The sequence below is a fragment of the Lolium rigidum genome, chromosome 6 (genome assembly GCF_022539505.1).
Source record: "Lolium rigidum isolate FL_2022 chromosome 6, APGP_CSIRO_Lrig_0.1, whole genome shotgun sequence".
Taxonomy (NCBI): domain Eukaryota; kingdom Viridiplantae; phylum Streptophyta; class Magnoliopsida; order Poales; family Poaceae; genus Lolium; species Lolium rigidum.
In genome coordinates, this window is record NC_061513.1 from 26,710,533 (window position 1) to 26,732,000 (window position 21,468).

At 47.8% G+C, this 21,468-nt stretch overlaps 2 protein-coding genes and 1 pseudogene across 2 annotated transcripts; all 3 read right to left on the minus strand.

Moving 5' to 3' along the window:
* Positions 1–1,961: 1,961 nt before the first annotated feature.
* Positions 1,962–2,737, minus strand: LOC124662333 (annotated as a pseudogene).
* A 2,477-nt stretch (positions 2,738–5,214) lies between these two features.
* LOC124667953 (glutathione transferase GST 23-like) lies at positions 5,215–6,133 on the minus strand. Its single transcript, XM_047205174.1, has 2 exons — positions 5,701–6,133; positions 5,215–5,612 (listed from the first exon to the last, which is right to left on the minus strand). Exons 1-2 carry the CDS (start codon positions 6,016–6,018, stop codon positions 5,235–5,237), a joined length of 696 nt encoding a protein of 231 aa, XP_047061130.1. The 5' UTR covers positions 6,019–6,133; the 3' UTR covers positions 5,215–5,234.
* Positions 6,134–7,810: 1,677 nt separating this feature from the next.
* Positions 7,811–19,491, minus strand: LOC124662334 (glutathione transferase GST 23-like). The gene is made up of 3 exons (XM_047200184.1): positions 19,362–19,491; positions 8,314–8,501; positions 7,811–8,218 (listed from the first exon to the last, which is right to left on the minus strand). The coding sequence occupies exons 1-3, from the start codon at positions 19,489–19,491 to the stop codon at positions 7,811–7,813; spliced, it is 726 nt and encodes a 241-aa protein (XP_047056140.1).
* Positions 19,492–21,468: the final 1,977 nt, after the last annotated feature.

The window sequence follows — 21,468 nt, forward strand, 5'->3', positions numbered from 1 at the left end:
TCAACCATATACACCGCAATCAGGAATAATAGGAAGATTTTATTAACCGTTATTATTCCTCTGCTGCTACAAAATCAATGATCTGATTCCCAATCCGAAATTCCGAATACAAATGGCCCTTACCCAGTTGGGTTATGAGGCATTTTGGAGGGTCAAACTAACACCCAAACCATCGCCTTCCCCGAATCCTAATAACATTGTTTCTTCAAAAGAGAGATACATGGCTGGAACAGATCTGACGAGGGAAGAAACGCCGCACAAAAGGGTGTGTGGAACGGCTGCAACAATCAAATTTGCGTCGTCCCTTTTCCGTCTGCTGGAATAATCGAAATAATGGTGGCTGTGAAGAATAAAGATGGATCAGGTGCTCAACAATGGTTCTGGTGCAGACCATGCGTAGGATCTGGTGCTGTGAAAATTTGAAAGGACCGTTCGTGGAAAGTCGACGACGCTACAAGGTCCACCATGTAAATATTCCTGCAGTTCACTTTGTGATCAGATTGGCCCCTCAATTTTCCATCCATAGACCCAAAATCTAAGGGTGCAGCCGGTGCATAGATTTGCTTGTTCCATAGGATACGTTCTCTCCAGATGGGGCTGGTTAGTTTATTGCTACCTCCAAAGGCCTTTCAGGCTCCCTTTGTAGACTAAGTCTGGTTTAACTTTGTGGCCCTTTGCTGAACCCTTTGAAAGATCCATAATAAACAGACTATAGAAGGAAAGCAGCTGATTGGTAACCCGACTGATGCTTTTTTCCAAATATCAATTCATATGCTGTGTTGGAGGGTTCTGTTTGAACAGAAGGAGTAGAAGCTACTAGACAAGGTCAGGAGGTTGCATGCACGGCCTAGAGCCTGAGCCGAGCTTCTTTATTCGACCCACTTTAGGGCCTACTATGTATTATATGTCTTATCCATCTTAGCTCTCATGTGCTTTAGCTTCTCTTTACGCTTGGTACGCACATTGCTATTGGTGAACTTGTTCTAGGGATTTATCTGGTGTGAGTGTGTTGGTGTTTCTATGAGATTACGAGGGCTTTATATATAAAGCGGGGCCAAGAGGCCTCATGTATAAAATGAGAGAAAGTGGTGTGTTGTTCACGCCATTCATCATTGATTCGCATGGAGAAGAACCACCACTACTCTCACCGTGCTACCGCAGAACGACGACACCATGACGCCGGAGGCTGCGCCACGCCCTAGCCCTAGGGCACCGTCCCAGGCCGACTCCTTCGAGCGAGGGGTGGGAAGAGGAGGATGGGAGGTGCTTGCGGCGGCCGCTTTTAGTAGGGTCCCGCTGTCGTCGCCCCTTGGGAGCGGGCGAGAGGAACGAGCGTTAGCCTAGACAGGTCATGCGACTTTGACATAATTGCCTCTCCTTCCTATTTTATAGTCTATAAATTTTATGCTAGTCTTAAAACATGCAATTTGTATAGCTTTTAAACCATAAGTTTGAACCGTCCAAATATTTGAGTTCTTATTCAAGGGAGCTACAGAATAAGATCAATATTTTTTTGATAATTTCAAAAAAATGATTTTCAAAACTCATTTAAACATGACGAAACTTGTTAAATTTTTTTCTTTGAAGCAATTATGTACTTGTTCTAAACTTGGTTTATCAAAGTTAGAAAAAAATTGGTAATTGTCTAAGAGTTTAGTTTGGAGAGACGATTTTGTCTCTAGCTTTAACGAGTTTTTATTTTTATTGTGCACCATCATATTTGAAATGTTTAGGCCGGCGTAAGCCGCCATAGTCCGGTAACAGAAATCATGTTTGAATGTGTTTCAACATTGAAATTTCGAATTTTGTGAAGTAAACTTTGTAAAGATTAGGTAAGATATCATTCAGAGAAATACATAAATTTAAACTGATTGCTAATCTGTCGATTTAAACACGTCGATCTCCTTCCTCGTCGTGAAATGTGGGAGCAGCTCCTCCCTGTCCGGCAAGCACACATAGCACTACTTCTGTGCAGCCATTGCCTTGGCTGTGGACACATACAGCTCCTTCCTCGCGGCCAAGGCGACCATCACGCTGTCTCTATCTGGAACGCACTGCCTCACGGTCTCATCCGACAAGTACTCCCTCGCCCACCGGCGCAGCGCCGGGTGGTCCTCCTCGGCGAGCAGCCGCGCCCCGGCGATCTCCTCGAACACTCCCAGCAAGTGGGCGATCCCGCCGACGGCGATGTCAAGAAAACCGATGGCGTCGCCTCCGAAGAACTTCTTCCCCTCCGGCAGCTGCGCCTCCAGCAGCGTCATGTTCTCCTTCGCCTCCCTCGCCCACGCCGCCTGCGTCTCGCCGGGCGCAGTCCAGAGTGCCACCCACATAGCCTTCCAGCACTGCATATGTATGGAATGAATTCTTGTACACTCTAATTTGCAATCACTGAAGCTGAATTTTTCCTGTTAGCCAGGATCTTGATTTACCTTGTCGTCGAGGAAGCGAGCCCAGAAGCGGGCGGCGGCGCGGTCGAGGGGATCCGAGGGCAGGATGGGCGGGCCATCAAAGGCCTCGTCAACGTACTCCACGATGATGAGCGACTCGCAGACGGCTGGCCGGTCGCCGTGGAGGAGGACGGGGACGGTTTTGTAGTTGGGGTTGTGCGTGTGCAGGAGGTCGCTCTTGCTGGTGAGATCTTCTACGACGAGCTCGAAGGGGACACCCTTGAGGCTACCTCGGCGCGGTGCACGGCCGTGCTGCCGAAGCAGCCGATTAGCTTCACCGTCTCAGACATCGTCGCCGGTGCTTTATTTGCTTTCCGGTGTGCCGGGTATATATATAGCTCTGCCAGTTCGATCGTCAGGTTAAAACCAAACTGAGTACTCCCTCCTTAAAGTATATCAGAGTTTACATCAACTTGGCATCAAAGTTTAGTCGCGATTTAGGACATGAATACATGATATTCCACCGAAGTCTCTCGCAGCTCTAACCAGCTGTTAGCTTGTGAGTAGTGATGCTGTATCACGCTGTACCAAAGAGGAAGAAAAAGCTTTCGCGTTATCACGTCCTCGTGTCAAATGTGACACTAGTCAAAGCAGAGGACTATCTGTCCGCGTCCATGTATTTGGACACGAAGGGGATCTTTTTTTAGATAAAAGGCAGGCAAGCGCCCAATTTAAATTAACAAAGCCACCAATGACAAAAACGATACAAAGTGCTGAATCTAGCTTACAGATCGAAACCACACACCCACACGAACTTCCAAAGAAGCTATAGCCAGAAGAGCGACCAACATGCTCAACCAAAATGCCTACGAGGACTCGGAGCAGAGCTGGAAGCTACAGTGTCGGGCCGGAGCTCACTCGAGAGTGAGTCATTTTTCACGCGTGCCGTCGACAGCACCCCTCCGTCGCAAAAACGCCACCGGAGGCCGACCACCACCGGGGACCAACCCACGTTGCTCATAGACCGAACAACAACACCAAGGAAGCTCGACAAGGGAAGGGCACGGAGCAAGCCTTGACGAAGATCGCCGAAGAGTCACCTCCGTCACAACCATCAGAGAGTCTCGTGCTGTGGATTCCAAGACGGTGTCTTCAAGAAGAGTACGACACCGGAGTGCCGCCACCGCCCGATCCGAAGATCTTGGATTTTCACCCGGAGGAAGTAGAGGACAGAGATTAGCCTCACGACGCCTTCAACAAGGGAATGCCGTCCGCGGACGTCGCCACCGTGGCCCAAGGGGCAAAGGTTTCCCTTTGGCAAAGTCACCGCCAACTACACCCCACAACACTCAACTCGCCGACCACCACGCCGTCCTCACGGCCGTGGTCACCAGCCAGCACCAGAGTCATTGGCTCGCCCTCCAACCAACATGACTCCACCTTCCAGGGCCGCCGCCCCGACGTCCAAACTCTTCATGTTGTGAGACCGAAGAAGACAAGCACCACCTCACGAGGAACATGAGCTGCAAACTGATAGCCCTCGTGGCTGCCGGGCACGCCATATCTGGAGACGGATTGGGCCAAAGCCCGGGGCCCCTGCCCTGCCCCGCAAGCGCGGTGGCCAGAGAGCCCATCCAAACCAGAGCCGGAACATCGCCGCACCGCCGCCACATCGGGAGAGCACCACCAGCCAGATCGGCGACCAGCAGCTCCCAAGGCTGCGTGTGCCCGCAGATCTGGGGCGGAGGTGGATGGGCTCGAATAGGGACGCGGGCCCCTTCCTTGGCCCGACTCGAGGCAGTTAGATCGAGATCCAGGCCGCACTACCTAGCACCTCGCCGGGAACCTCCGTGACGGGGTGGACGACCACTGCCGCCAGCCGCGCCCTGTCGCACCTGGCCTCTTCCGCGGCGCCCACGACCTCCACATGCCTGCCGCACCTCCGAGCTCGCGCCACCCACTGCAGGCCGCTCCGGTGAACCGTAGCCGCCGCGGGCACGCCGGGACCGCGTAGTCGCCACGCTGTTGCGGAGCAACCTTGCCGCCGCGCCCTACCAGCACGGCGCCCTCACCGGCCGCGAAGACCCGCGCCGCCACCACCGCGTGAGGGAGCAGAGGAGCCCCGCCGCCGCTGACGCCGCGCAGGCTTTGCCCGGCGACGCCCTCTGGCGGCGGCGAGGAGGAGGGGGAATGGTGGGGAGGTGCTAGGGTGGGGCGCCGCGAAGGAGCTCCCAGGTTGCCCGCGTGGGCGACGCCAGGAGCTAGGGTTTTTCTCAGGCCACTCATCTGTTCGAAGGGGATCATACACTTGACTGCCATGGCGCGGAGCCGATTTCAGAAAACAGTCCTGATCAGTTGTCCGTTGATTCTGATTTTCGGAGGCGTTATGTACTGCTTTCAAAGTTCAGCTAGGTTCTGATTTTGAATCGGTTGCCTGTTGTTAGGTCAGTAACTACAGAATGTTGTTTTGAATCTCTTTTGCTTTGCTGTACCTCTGTAGAAGATGAATCTGATATGTGGGCCTCTGTAGTTAGTGACACAATAGTTATCCCTGTCCGGGATTATTTCCTTTTCCGGTGCGCCGAACTCCTCTAGGGTTCAATTTTAACTGAGATTGACTAGTTCAGGGTATAAACGACGTGAATTTGAAGTTTGAGGTTCATTTCGCCGAACTTCTAGTGCTCGGGTTTAAAATGCACTTCTTCCTAAAAAGGCAACCTTTTATTCCATCACATCCAACCCCGGATAGGTAACATTTCTTTCTGGAAACATTGACTTTGTCAGTCACAGCAAATCTCCTCCCTCTCGTGAAATGTGGGAGCAGGTCCTCCCTGTCAGCCACGCACACTACTTTTGTGTAGCCATTGCCTTGGCAATGGACACGAACGTGTCTCTCTTCGGCGTCAAGGCAGCAAGTAGGCGGTCCCTGTCCGGCAGGCACTGCCTCACGATCTCGTCCGCAGTGTACGCCCTCGCCCACCGGCACAGCGCCGGGTGCTCTTCCTCTGCCAGCAGCGGCACCCCGGCGATCTCCTCGAACATCTCCATCCAGTGCGCGATCCCGCCGAGGACTATGTCGAGGTAGCCGACGGAGTCGCCTCCGAAGAACCTTTTCCCCTCCGGCAGCTGCCCCTCGATGAGAGTCAGGTTCGCCTTCACATCCCTCGCAGCCACCACCTGAGCCTCGCCGTCCGACGAAAACATAGCGATCCAGGACTCCCTGAACTGCGCGCGTACATATGCATGGAGGCAGCAAAACATCAGTGAAAGATTGTGTCTGGAATTCTGTATATGCGTCAGTGATGCAGCTCACCTGCTTGTCCACGAAGGTGGCCCAGAACCGGGCGGCGGCGCGGGCGAGGGGTTCAGAAGGGAGGAGCTGTTGCCCATCAAAGACCTCGTCGACGTACTCCACGATTACCAGCGACTCGCAGATGGCCGGCCGGTCGCCGTGGAGGAGCACGGGCACCTTCTGGTGTACCGGGTTGTGCTTCAGCAAGAAGTCGCTCTTGTTGCTGAGGTCTTCTTCGATGAGCTCGTAGGGGACTCCCTTGAGACGCAGGGCCACCTCGGCACGGTGCACGAACGGGCTGGCGAAGCAGCCGATGAGCTTCACCGCCGGTTCAGACATCGTGGCCGGTGCTTCCGATTCTGCCTGATTTATCCGGGGTATATGTTGGTCTGCCCAATTTGATCGTCAGGTTAAACCAAAAACTGAATACTAGACTTGCTAGTACTCCATACAAGTATGGCCAAGAGAAACTTCATGGCAACTTCGCGTCAAAGTTTTGTCTCGATTTGTGACATGATCTTCCACGGATGATAGCTACGGGAGTCTCTTGCAGATTGAACCAGTTATTAGCTCGAGAATATTGTGTCTCACTGTACCAGTGAAAAAAAAAATTCGCATCGTCAGTGTACTGGTCGTCTCACGTCCTCGTCCATGACATTATCTTGAACGCCATGGCACGGCAGCAGGTTCAGAAAGGCAGGGTGGGCCAACGAAATGAATAAAAGTCATGGAATGTTCAAACACAAAAATCGGTTAAACAGATATAGTTACTATATCAGACACATGTATTATCATTTTGATGAAATGGAGATGGAGAAAATAAATGCAACTTTGAAAAACAAGGAAAAAAAACCTTATCATTCAGTTCAAATCTTGAGAATTAAGAGAAAACAAGGAATCTAAAAAGGTAAAATAAATTGAATAGCCTAGTTTTTTTTTTTACATTAGACTATACTCCTTTAATCTACTCCCACCCATCCATATAATTATGGATCGGAGGGAGTAATTCTTATTTTTTTTATATAAAATTGGCAATATGCATAGTCTTGAAGGTTTCTTATATAAAGAGTTACATATTAGAAATTCCATCCGTGTCTTTGGACTTTTAATATATTTTTGATTCATTTCTCAATAGTGTTTTGAAATTATTTTCACAAAATTGTTCGTATTAGTTCCTATTGTACATATTCTTCTCTATATTTTATCTATTTCAGCAATTTGGCAGTGTTCTTTTTTCAATTATGTGATTATTATTATTATTCATATTGGTATGAACATTTTTATTCTCTTGGAAACAATGGCTCAGCACATACATCTATTCTTGGAAGATAAATATTTACATATATGTTTTGTCAACTGAAGTGATCGATATTTCGGAGAAAGGGGGCAGAGTAATTTTATTGGAAATGGCGTATAGTATATATATTTTTATACTTGAATGCATCTCCAAATTTTTCAAAGTTGTCCAGCCAATCGAGCAAAGTTGGGTATCGGTATACATCATCCTTGAAGACTAAGTCTTGGACCATATTTTGGTAAAAAAAATTGTGAAAGATGAAGTGCCGATGCGGACAAGTTTTTGTCGAATAACCGATGGAAAGGTTTAGGCAACATCGCTTGGCAACTTATTTTAACACTTAGACGCGAGATCGATGATAGATCGTAACTATTTTACATTAATGGTGCATTTTGCAGGATTTTGATCCCGTTGCCTTGTGGCTCTGAGAGCACCTCGACCAAAATTCCAAACTGACGGAAAGAGTTTGACAGCGTAATTTAACGTCTAAGTCATCCTTTTTTTGTCTAGATGTTATGCTTTAAATAAAATTTTGAACTAAATGATTTGTTAGACAACGTTAGTGAGATCATGCTTACACCCCTATTACAGTGTAGTATATGAGCTTTGTTCCAAATACAGAGATTACCTGCAAATTTTTTATTTTTTTATGCGCAGAATGATCACCTGCAATTTACATATGCAGTGTTGCAGTTCCAACATACTATTTCTGTGCGGACATCGTCTTGGCAATGGACACGAAGATGCAGGCATGCAAGTGGACCGTCCGGTGGGCCTGGCGGACAGCCCGCTGGATTAGGTGTGTGGTGGAAATTGGCTAAAGTGACTAGGTGATTATAGAACGAAGTTACGAGGCGGACAAGAATCCATGGTTTGGCAGGCGTCCGCTTGCATCCCTACGAAGATGTCCCTGCTTGGCGCCAAGGCAGCAAGCAGGCGGCCCCTTTCCGGCAGGCACTGCCTCACGGTCTGGTTCGCCGTGTACTCCCTCGACCACCGGTACAGTGTCGGGTGCTCCTCCTCCGTCAGCAGCCGCACTCCAGCAATCTCTTCGAAGATCTCCATCCAGTGCGCAATCCCGCTAACGGCAATGTCGAGGAAGCCGATGGTATCGCCTCCGAAGAACATCTTCCCATCTGGCAGCTGCCCCTCGATGAGCGTCAGGTTCGCCTTCGTCGCACTGATGGCTGCCGCCTGCGACTCGCCGTCCGTCCACAGCGCCATCCACATGGACTCCCGGCACTGTGTAGGCACAGCAGAGCAGAGTGAAAATCTGAAATTTGGTTACTGATCGAACTAATCCAACTCCTGCAAGATATATGTGTCAGTTCACCTACCTCCTTGTCCATGAAGCTGGCCCAGAACCGGACAGCTGCTCGAGCGAGAGGGTCGGCCGGCATGAGCGGCGGCCCATCAAATGCCTCGTCAACGTACTCGACGATGACGAGCGACTCGCAGATGGCCGGCCGGTCGCCGTGGAGGAGCACGGGCATCTTCTGGTGGACGGGGTTGTGCTTCAGGAGCACACTGGTAGAAAAACAGGCTTCCGGGAAGCCCCATAAGTCGCGAAGGTAAAGGAATCGCGACTAATGGTACCTTTAGTCGCGGTTCGGGAGGCGAACCGCGACCAAAGGCCTGGGCCCAGGGCGCTCGGTGGCCAGCCGGTGCACGTGGGGGCTTTAGTCGCGGTTGGCCGGGCCAACCGCGACTAAAGGTGCCCGAAGGCCTTTAGTCGCGGTTGGCCAGGCCAACCGGGACTAAAGCCCCTCCCTATATATACCCATCCAGCAGCCAACACTTAGCCATTTGGAGCCATTCTCTTCACAAACTTCACAAGTGAGTGTTAGGTTTGCTTTTGGTTCCTCTTATGCACATAAGGTGTTTGATGAAATGCCCCAAGAGCATGAAACAAACATGATATGAAGTGTTGGAGCCACACTTGAGCTTTCTCATTTATTTTTTCCTCCTCGATCGCGGTTAGCAACTTGAACCTTTGATGTGTCGTCATTGATACAATATGCATGTGTGTGTAGTTCATTGTTTAATTTATATTGTTTGTAGCTAGTTAGTTTAACAAATGCATGATGGTTAATTATATATTTTATATTATAATAATGCGAGATGAATCGGCAATGGATGTACGGTAACCGACTCTCCGGCGAGTTCGGTACGGGTTTGAAAGATTTCCTCGTAGTGGCTAATGCGAACAAGCAGGGGGTTTTGTTATCTGTCCATGTGTTAAGTGTAAGAATCAGAAGGGTTACTCTTCCTCAAGAGATGTTCACATGCACCTGCTTCGGCACGGTTTCATGCCAAGCTATAATTGTTGGACCAAGCATGGAGAAAGAGGGGTTATAATGGAAGAAGATGAAGAAGGGGATGATTTCATCGATGAAAGCTATCTTTCTCATTTCGGTGATACTTTCATGGAGGATGCTGAAGGTGAAGGGGAAGGTGAAGGGAAGGTGAAGAAGAGGATCCGGTTGATGATCTTGGTCGGACCATTGCTTGATGCACGGAGACGTCACTGAGACCGAAAAGGAGAGGGAGAATTTGGATCGCATGTTAGAGGATCACGGGAAGGCGCTGTACCCGGATGCGATGATGGTCTGAAAAAGCTGGGCTGCACACTTGGATTTGCTGAAATGGAAGGCACGGGCAGGTGTAGGCTGACTCGGCATTTGAAAACTTGCTGAAAATGTTGAAGAATATGTTTCCAAAGAATAACGAGTTGCCCGCCGATACGTACGAAGCAAAGAAGGTTGTCCGCCCTCTAGGTTTAGAGGTTACGAAGATACATGCATGCATCAACGGTTGCATCCTCTACCGCGGTGAATACGAGAATTTGAATGAATGCCCGGTATGCACTGCATTGCGTTATAAGATCCGAGGCGATGACCCTGGTGACGATGTTGAGGGCCAGAAACCCAGGAAGAGGGTTCCCGCCAAGGTGATGTGGTATGCTCCTATAATACCACGGTTGAAACGTCTGTTCGGGAACAAAGAGCATGCCAAGTTGTTGCGATGGCACAAAGAGGACCGTAAGTCGGACGGGAGTTGAGACACCCCGCGGATGGAACGCAATGGAGAAAGATCGACAGAGAGTTCAAAGATTTTGCAGCTGACGCAAGGAACATAAGATTTGGTCTAAGTACGGATGGCATGAATCCTTTTGGCGAGCGAGCTCCAGCCATAGTACCTGGCCCGTGACTCTATGCATCTACAACCTTCCTCCTTGGTTGTGCATGAAGCGGAAGTTCATTATGATGCCAGTGCTCATCCAAGGTCCGAAGCAACCCGGCAACGACATTGATGTGTACCTAAGGCCATTAGTTGATGAACTTTTACAGCTGTGGGGCAGACCTGGTGTCCGTGTGTGGGATGAGCACAAAGAAGAGGAATTTGACCTACGAGCGTTGCTTTTCGTAACCATCAACGATTGGCCTGCTCTTAGTAACCTTTCGGGACTGTCAAATAAGGGATACAATGCATGCACGCACTTGCTTACATGAGACTGAAAGTGTACATTTGCCAAATTGTAAGAAGAACGTGTACCTTGGGCATCGTCGATTTCTTCAGAAAGGTCATCCGATAAGAAAGAAAGGCAAGCATTACAACGACAAGGCAGATCACCGGCCGAAGCACTGCGGAACACACTTGGTGCTGAGGTATTTGATATGGTCAAGGATTTGAAAGTCATCTTTGGAAAGGGTCTGGCGGACAATCAGTTCCGAAGGGAGCTGACGGGCACGTAGCCATGTGGAAGAAGAAATCTATATTCTGGGAGCTAGAATATTGGAAAGTCCTAGAAGTCCGCTCTGCAATCGACGTGATGCACGTTACGAAGAATATTTGCGTGAACCTCCTAAGCTTCTTGGGCGTGTATGGGAAGTCAAATGATACAAAGGAAGCACGGCGGGACCGAGCAAAGTTTGAAAGACCACGATGACCTGCATCCGGAACGGTTTCAAGGTCGTGCCAGCTACGCTCGACCAAAGAAGAGAAGGTCATCTTTTTTGAATGCCCGAGCGAGTATGAAGGTCCCGTCGGGATTCTCGTCCAATATAAAGGGAATAATAAACATGGCGGAGAAAAAGTTCCAAAACCTGAAGTCTCACGACCGCCACGTGATTATGACGCAATTGCTTCCGATTGCTTTGAGGGGGCTCTGCCGGAAAATGTTCGAGTAGCCATTGTGAAGCTATGTGCATTCCTCAATGCAATCTCTCGAGAAGGTAATCAATCCAGAAGTTCTACCACGGTTACGAACGATGTGATCCAAAGTCTTGTCGGTTTCGAGTTGGTGTTCCCGCCATCCTTCTTCAATATTATGACGCACCTCCTGGTTCACCTAGTCGATGAGATTTCCATTCTCGGTCCTGTATTTCTACACAATATGTTCCCCTTCGAGAGGTTCATGGGAATATTAAAGAAATATGTTCGTAACCGTGCTAGGCCAGAAGGTAGCATCGCCAAGGGCTATGGAAATGAGGAGGTAATTGAGTTTTGTGTTGACTTTGTTCCTGACCTTAAGCCGATTGGTCTTCCTCGATCGCGGCACGAGGGGAGACTAAGTGGAAAAGGCACGATCGGAAGGAAATCAACGATATGTATGGACGGCCATTCTCTGACTGAAGCACACCACACAGTTCTGACCAATTCCAGCTTGGTGGCTCCGTACTTTGAGAAACACAAGAATATTTTACGCTCGGACAACCCTGGGAAGCCTGAATCCTGGATTAGGAAGGCCCACATGGAGACTTTCGGCAGTTGGTTGAGAAAACATTTAATGAGTGACGAAGATGTTGTAGATCAGCTGTACATGTTGGCCAAGACACCATCTTCGACTATAACGACTTTCCAAGGGTACGAGATAAATGAGAATACATTTTACACGATCGCCCAAGATAAAAAGAGCACCAACCAAAACAGTGGTGTCCGCTTTGATGCGACAACCGAGAATGGGCAAAAGGTCACATATTATGGTTACATAGAGGAGATATGGGAACTTGACTATGGACCCTCCTTTAGGGTCCCTTTGTTCCGGTGCAAATGGTTCAAGCTAACGGGAGGTGGGGTAAAGGTGGACCAGCAATACGGAATGACAATGGTGGATTTCAACAATCTTGGTTATCTTGACGAACCATTCGTCCTAGCGAAAGATGTCGCTCAGGTTTTCTATGTGAAGGACATGAGTAGAAAACCGAGGAAACGGAAAGATAAGAAAACGATCAGTACATCATGCGATGATCCAAAGCGCCACATTGTTCTTTCGGGGAAAAGAAACATCGTGGGAGTGGAGGACAAGACAGGACATGTCGGAAGATTATAATATGTTTGCTGAAATTCCGCCCTTCAAAGTGAACACCGACCCAAGCATTAAGTTAAATGATGAGGATGCTCCATGGATACGGCACAATCGTAAGCAAGCGGGGACACAAGGGAAGAAATGATGTGTAATAATTTATTGTACCAAACTTTGTTGAATGAATCATGTGAATTATATTACCCGTGATGTGTTTGGTGTCCATTTTCGAATGATTCAATTGACTCGAGATAGCATCGATGATACATGAAATTTGGAGTGACTAAGTCATACTCCTGCATACATGAAATTTGGAGTGACTAAGTCATACTCCTGCATATAGGAAATTTGGAGTGACTAAGTCATACTCCTGCATACATGAAATTTGGAGTGATTTAGTCATACTCCTGCCTAGGCGTATAATATGCATACTCGTAGTCTTCATAGCCGCCGCCGTTGTGCTGGTAGTCGTCGCCTTCTAAGTTGCCGGCGTCGTCGTCGCTGCTTGTCGTCGGCTGTCGTCGGGCGGCGCTCGTGGCTCGAAGCGAGGGTAGCGCAAGCGGGGGATATCGCCGGCCGTGATGTAGTCCATGACGCTCTGCGGATTCCGGCCGTACCACCATAGCCGACGGCCGGCCTCGTGGAAGTTTCCGGGAGGCGGACCGTCCTCCTCATACCACGGCGAGCGCCCTCTCACGCCGATTGATGAAGAAGGCGTCCCAAGTATGCTTGGTTATCGGGATGCCGCGGGGATTCATCCGCTCGCTCCGGTGTGAGGTCGAGGTAGTAGTGGTTCGTGATGGCCGCCGGCGCGCAGTACCACGAGGGACGGGAGGGACCGGCACGCCGCCGGCGCTTAGGCTCCGGCCCGGCGAGGACGCGGTAGCCCGGTGGGCAAGGGTAGTTCGATGCGCAAAGCTCCTCCACTCGCTGGTAGGTTAGAGTGGGTGCGGTGGAAGCCATGAGAGAGTGATGAGAGATTGTAGAGATGTGATAATGTTGGCCAAGCCGGGCTACCTATATGTAGTGACAAATGGCGGGAAAATTGGGAGCGGGAAGACAGGGAGGCGGGAAGAAAGAGGCGGGAAGAAAGTGGCGGGAAGAAAGAGGCGGGAAGAAAGTGGCGGGAAGAAAGTGGCGGGAAGAAAGAGGCGGGAAGAAAGTGGCGGGAAGAAAGTGGCGGGAAGAAAGAGGCGGGAAGAAAGTGGCGGGAAGAATTTTTAAGAATTTGAATTGAATTATTTTTATTTTTTTGATTTTTTGATATATTATTTGTATTTTTAAGAATTTGAATTGAATTAGTTTTATTTTTCTGATTTTTTTGGATATATTATTTGTATTTTTAAGAATTTGAATTGAATTATTTTTATTTTTCTGATTTTTTGGATATATTATTTGTATTTTTAAGAATATGAATTGAATTAGTTTTATTTTTCTGATTTTTTGGATATATTATTTGTATTTTTAAGAATATGAATTGAATTAGTTTTATTTTTCTGATTTTTTTGATATATTATTTGTATTTTTAAGAATTTGAATTGAATTAGTTTTATTTTTCTAATTTTTTTGATATATTATTTGTATTTTTAACATTTTGAATTGAATTAGTTTTATTTTTCTGAATTTTTTGATATATTATTTGTATTTTTAACATTTTGAATTGAATTAGTTTTATTTTTTCTGTATTTATTGATATATTATATGTATTATATGATTTTCAAAAAAGAAAAGTATTTTCAAAAAAGACCTTTAGTCGCGGTTGGCCTGGCCAACCGCGACTAAAGTCCTTGCGCGTGGGAAATTAAAAACCCGGCGAAAAACCCTTTAGTCGCGGTTGGGGTCGCCAGCCGCGACTAAAGTAGCCTTTAGTCGCGGTTGGCGACCCCAACCGCGACTAAAGGGCTGTCCCTATAAATTCTCCAGCGCGCGAACGGCCGCGCCACTCGTCTTCTCCGCCGAAACCCCTGCAGCCGCGCGCGCGCCATCGCCGTCGTCGCCCTCGTCGCCGCGCCCTCGTCGTCGCCCTCGTCGGACGTCGTCGCGCCCTCGTCGTCGCCCACGCGATGCGTCGCCGCGCCCTTGTCGTCTCCGCCGTGCGCAAAGCCGGCCGCCGCGCGCGCGCGTAGTCAAACAAACCGCCGCGCGCCGCGCCCTCGAAGCGTCGCCGCGCGCTCGTCGCCGTCGCCGTGCCCGGCAGCCGCCGCCGCCGCCGTCGATCCGGAGCCACCGGCCGGAGAGAAGGGGGCCGGGGCGACCCGCGGTGAGAGAGAGAGAGGAGATCGAGAGAGAGAGAGAAGGGGCGGGGCGCCGCCCGGCCGTTTTTTTTTCTTTTTTAGTTTTTTTTTCTTGTAAAATTTCACTAAAATATCACTTAAAAATGAACTAATTAAAATTTGACTTAAAATTTGAGACTTAAAAAACTAAAAGAAGACTTAAAATTTGACTTAAAAAGGAACTAATTAAAATTTAACTTAAAATTTGAGACTCGTGGAATTTTCACTTTTGTATTTTATCACTTTTAAAAGAACTCAAAAAATGCGCCGCCCCCCTCGCCGCCCCTACGTATATGCGGGTTTTTTTTGTTCGCGGCGAGAGGGGCGGCGCCACCGCCACCGCCGCCCCCCTTTCGCCACCGCCACCGCGCGCCCACCTTCCGCCCCCCCCTCTCCCACCCTTTCCTCGCCCCCTCCTTTTGCCACCGCCCTTTCGCCACCGCCACCGCCCCTTCTTCACTTAATTAATTTGTTTTGACTACATGTTTTCGGGATCGACATATGGCGGACGATAGAGCTGACCCGATTCTGGACAACTATGATCCGGACGGCGAAGACCATATGTTCGGCATCATAAAAGGCGATATTCCATATGTGCCGACCGGAGAAGAAGAAGATGATATCTCTTCTTATCCGAACCTTGAGGGTGAAGATGAAGGGCGCCGTCGGCAAGATGATGCCGAAGAAACGTCGATAAACGACGATCTTCAATTGGAAGTAGCAACCACCTCCGTGCGCCGAGGTATATATATATACATATTGAGCGTGCGGTGATACAACTAAGCGATTTGAATAAATGTGTGTGTACTAACGCGCGCGACTCTCTTTCTTATTTTAGCCCTCGGCCGGATCGTCGAAAAATCGAGTACGTCGTCGTCAAAGCGTGGCGCAACCAAGACGATGAAAGCAGGAGAAACATGCACCATCGATGTTGTCGACGAAGCAACCGGCAGGCCGCTGGAGCCCAGCAAGAACGCCACCAAGTTTGTCGGCCAATGCGGAGCCGTTGTTAGAGACAACGTCTCGATCACCCTCCGGGAGTGGAATGAGCCAAAGAAGGCACGTGTTGGTTTCACTTTTGTCGATAAGAGAACAAAAAAAGATTGCTTCAAAAAGCTTATGGAACATTTCGTTCTACCTCCGGAATACCGCAAATACGATGAGGAGGGTAACAAGATTGCGGAAAACAAGAAGAGGCGCAAGCTAGTCAAACGATTCGCTCTTTCTAGGATGGCCAACGCATTCGGAAATACAAGCAAAATATAGCCCATGACTTTGTCAACCGGGGCAAGACTCCGGATTTTAAAGGACAATATGAGAAGCTGCAACATGATTGGCCAGATTTTGTGAAGCAAAAGAAATCGGAGCGAGTTCCTTGAACTATCGAAAAAAAATAAGGAAAATGCGGCCAAGAAGGAGTACAATCATAAAATGGGGCCGGGAGGGTATCGCTTTTGGCAGCCTAGGTGGGAGAAGATGGAGAACGAGGCGAGGGCGCGAGGAATCCGTCCGGTACGGAGGGATGGGACCCAAGGGCCAAAAGGCTGGTGGTACGGGCATGGGGGATCGGCTGAACCCGGAGACAGGGAGTGTGTTTACCGGGGCAAAATAATTACACCCACCCAAAAAGCTTATTGAGGCAATGAGGGATGCTCAAGAGGGAAGATCAAGTTCAACAGAGAGAACGACGCCCTGACAAAAGCCCTCGGGAATCCTGAACACGGAGGACGTATACGAGGCATGGGGCCCATTCCGTGGAAAGTAGGGTTCCCCGGAACGATGACCCGTACGGTTACGAAGCCGTAAGAGAAAGATGGATCCGGAAAAAGATGTTGTGGCGCAGTTGGTAACGGAAATGGATGTGATGAAGAAAACCGTGAGTGTACTAGTAGCCGAAAGAGAGGCAGCTCGGGCGCGAGCATGAAGATCATCCAATGGATCTCGGAAGCCGGCAGCGGAGAAGAAGCAGCGTGGCTTCCACGGAGGCCTCACCGGCTGGTGCACCGACGATAGAAATTCTTGCACCGGAGCCTCCGGTGGTCGAAATTACTGCACCGGAGCCTCCTCGCTACCCCGTGGACGATATAAAGGAGATGAAAGCATGTCATCTGTATTATCCTATCGGGAACATGTCCATGAAGGTAGCCATCGGCGGTGCTTTACCACCGGAGCACTCCACCACAACAACCCCATTCAAGATGGCTATGCTCGTGTCACGGTGGAGGAGATAGTCCAAGGGTTTGAGGACCTGGACATTGACATTGCTACACCTGAAGGGGTGAAAAGACTTGGAGATGTCAAGCGCCAGTTCATTCTATGGCAGAAGAAATTTATCAAGTTTCCAGGCGAGGCGCCAACAAGTCCACCCCCGTACGGTGGTGGCGGTGGCAGTGGCGGTGGCGGTGGCGGTGGCGGTGGCGGTGACGGTGGCGGTGGTGCTTCACCTAATACACCTCATTCACGTCAGCCGACGCCGCCCCCCAGTCCTCGTCCGGCGGGTGATCAGACACCGGTACCGCCCCCAATCCACCTCCGGCGAAGAAGCAGAAGCGGTCCTGGGTTATTAACCCGGACCCTTATGTACCTAGAACCACAAAGATACCGAGCCATCACCGAAGCCTCTCATCCCGAGGCCTTGGGAACTTAGTGTCGAGGAAAATGCAGCGGCCGTGGCTGCTCGGCATGAGAAATGGAAGGAGGAGTGCAAGAAGAAAAGAGAGGGCGAGCCCAAGCCGAGTATATTCGACAAGCAAAAGCGAGTGGGCTAAGTCATTTTTGAACACACCGTCCCAAGCCGCGAAGAATCTGCCTGACGACTATTTACGTGAACTTCGTAGGCAAGCACTCGCGTTCAAGAGGAACCAAGAGTTGGCGGAGAAGAAAGCCTTGGAGGACGAGGCCGAGACAAAATTAGAAAGGGGGAAAGAAGTTGCCCAGCTCGGGGAACAAAGTAAACAATCGATCGCCCCGCTCATAGTGCAAGCCGCCGGTCCGGATGCCCCCGATATCATAGCAGCTGCGGCAGCATATGGATTGACCGTAACGAGTGCCGGAGAACAAGCGGCCGACTTAGGTATCACTCTTCGTGCACCTGTTAGGCCTTGATGAGGCGCCAATGAAGGACGTAGTATTTACATATGTGAAGAATGGCCCTCTCATCGAGCCTGCGCGAGAAGAGGATCTACCTCGACAAATGAAAGGTCCGCTAAATTGGTACAAGGGTTACATAAAACATAAAAACGCCAAAGACTATATCTATGCGGAAGTTAGATATGAGCATCACTTCAAACGTTACTCGGTACAAATTCATCTGGGTGAATTGTTCCAGCTGTTCAATCTGCGCGACCTCGACAAATCTATCATCAGTTGCTACGTTACGTAAGTGATTTATTAATTTCTACCCCATCTCGTTCATTGCCTGCACTATATATATATATATATATATATTGTCCTAACTATCTTGTTGTGTACGCTATTATGCGAGAATGAAGAAGCGGGAAATGCGAATAAGGAACATCCATGATGTTGGGTTCATTGACCCACACATCGTTAATTCATATGTGTTAGAACACCACCCCGCCAACGTGGAGGATGACCTGTGGCGGTTTATTAGAAAACAACAACGGAAAAGTGATATTCTATTTCCTTACCATTTTGGGTGAGTGTTTCTGTCTTGAGCACATTCTCTTTTGTTTACTCCATGCATGGTATGTGGCTAATCGATGAGTTATGCATGATTGTGCATGTATCGTGTCCGCAGGTTCCACTCGGATTCTTATGGTAATTAAAGTTCAGACCTCCTCGGTTCTCGTCCACGACTCTCTGAATATGGATCCGACGCTTTGGGCGACATGAGAAAAATGATGCAAAAGTAATTATTTTCATTCATTTGCGCTCTATATCGATCGGCCTATTTCGTTCATCATTTCCTAATATCAAGTAACTAATTAATAACTCTCTTGTTTATTTAATTTTCTTTGCCTCGTAGGGTTTGGAGACGGTTCGTAGATACCAAGGTCGGTGAATTCAAAAAAGAGCTACATTTTAAAATGGCAGTGCGGACGGTCGGGGATATTCAGCCACCGGGGACCAATCTATGTGGATACTATGTTTGTGAGAGGATCCGGAGATACTGCAATGAGCGGGACCAGAAGTGTGAGAACAACATCATGAGGAATAACCTCCGGAAGACGCTTAATCCAGAAGCTCGCTTCCGACCAATTCAAGAGGAACTAGCTGGATGGTTGGCGAGGGAAGTCATCGATCCTAGAGGAGAATACTATTACGATGACGTAGAACTTTATATGCACCAGAATTTGTAACTAACTTGTTCAAAATTGTATATGGTCATCCGATATTGAATATATATTATATATGGTCATCCGATATTGAATATATATTGTATATTCCTCTTGAATTCTTTTTGGTTCTAATTTCAAATTTGTTTGAAATTGTACATTCATATGCATGTATGTATACGAGTACCGTAGAATATGTGAAACTCCTTCAAAATTAAAACCCAAAAGAAATAAAATAATACAAATTAAAAAGAAACCAGATTTAGGGGAGGGGCTAAACCCTAAACCCTGCGGAGGCCTTTAGTCGCGGTTGGCCGGAAGAACCGCGACTAAAGGTCCTCCGCCCTGGCGCTCGCCTGCGGCCCACGTGGACGGGCCTTTAGTCGCGGTTCGTAAGGAACCGCGACTAAAGGGGGGGCCTTTAGTCGCGCTACTTTGGTCGCGGTTGCGCCACCGCGACTAATGGCAGTTGCCAACCGCGACCAAAGCCCCTTTTTCCACCAGTGGCAGCTCGCTCTTGTTGTTGAGGTCTTCAGTGATGAGCTCGTAGGGAACCCCCTTCAGCCGCAGCGCCAGCTCGGCGCGGTGCACCACCGGGCTGCCGAAGCAGCCGATGAGCTTCACCGGCTCGGACATCATCACCAGTGCTTGCTTGCTTTGGTGTCTCATTAATTTCTCTGAGAAATAATGCTCCGGCTGCCTTGATCACCACGCGAAAAAAGTAAACTGAATATATGTTTCGTCCTCGTGCAGTCGTGTGCACGTTTGCAAGAAAATTCAGAGCAGCTTCTGGTCAAACCATATGGCATTTTTTGCACGGCTGAAAGCCACTGGAAGCTTCGCAGCTCTAAACAAAATGGTTAGCTAGTGATTATATCCATGGTTGTCAGTGTCGCGATACAGATCTAAGTATGTTACGATACAAAGATCCTAATGGACTAAGACGATACTTATCACACTTTGTATCTTAACCGGGTGTTATCATTGTCAGAACTAGCAAGGTGGCCCTTGCAAATGCGAGGGCATCATCTGTAGTATAATAATATTTATTTTTTATTTTTAAATTCTGATTATATAGTAAAAATTAAACAATAAATTTATCAATCATTTGAATGAAAAATATTGTGATATCCATTGCTCAAAAAAGAAAATCTCATTATATTGAATCTCTATTTCTTATTGTTCTGATACTCTCGATGTCACAGTAGAGATAAGGCGGTGACCTCACCATCTTGCATTCTTTCTATCGTAACTTCAATATTTTCAATGGAAAATTTCTTAATGTAACTACTTCACCCATTCCAAAATATGTGACATTTAGATTTTGAACAATTTCAACTCTTCATAATGTATACTTTTTATTGAACAAATTTGAAAATCTTTGAATTAGCAGTACAAATAGATATGTTCAACGTCACATCTTTTAGGTTCGTATTTTGGAACATAAGTAATAAAATCAAAGTGTCTATGTATGTAGAGCTATATTCAATATTCAATCAAATTATTTCTCACTCATGACCCAAGAAATCAAGGACCTCTTCATTAAATATTTAACGATATTTCAGATATTAAGTATATATAAAAGATATAACCGAAAGACATGAAGTGGAAGCCAATTCAAACAAATATTAGAGTGTGATCAAACAAATCACTAAGGCATATAACTAACTGACATACATTACCCCATGTGAAGGTCTTCCGGTCGTTACTTCGAGGGTTAAATTCCTAATTATTGGAATCAAGATTTGTATGTATATGCAATAAAAGTATTTTTTACAACCGGTAAGAAAAATGTGGCTTAAAAAACCTGAGCACGAAAAATTAACTAACATGACATATCCATTGGTTGCTTCCATGTTTCAAATACCTAAACATGAAAACTATATTAACCTCGTGTATCTAGTTGAAACATGGACCTTAATATTCCATAAAGACTTGCATTCCTTGTACGCATAAACTTTCCATCTAGCCAGACATTCACCTTAATTTTCTCACCATAATTTATAATTTTTAGATGAGCCGAACATCAGCTCTTCGCAACCATGTAATGTGTGGAGGCATCAACGTTGCATAAGATTTTGCAGTGGAACCCTATCAATGTGCCTATTGAGTTGCCTCCTCACGATTAGTGAGATGTGATTAGTGATTCTTCTGCTAGTAGCTTAATCATCCACCAATAGCTTAATCAAACCATCACATTTCAATTTCCTTGGCGGAAAACATCAACAGTGCCTTATGATTAGCATTCTGAAAGACGAAAATCAATGAACTTTTGTTGCTGAGTCGAAGGTCAAAGCATGCTTGACTGATGCGATGCATCGATCCATGGCTCATACAGAATTCTTTGTTTGGTTGATTTGCCCATGATAGCGGGGTGAATACCGATGCATGAATCATTGTGTGGGTGATGTTGTTTGCTGATTTTCTATCGGTGGTAGTCTGATTTGCCCATGATAGCGGGACAAATAATGATGGATAGTTCCCTAGCTGATTTTCTTTGGGTGGTAATCGCAATACAATGTGCTAGGGCTAGGCCAGACCAGATGCTTGGATGGCGCTAAAACGAACGTGATAGGGATTAAAAGATATAATCGGTCTAATAAAAATCATAAAAAT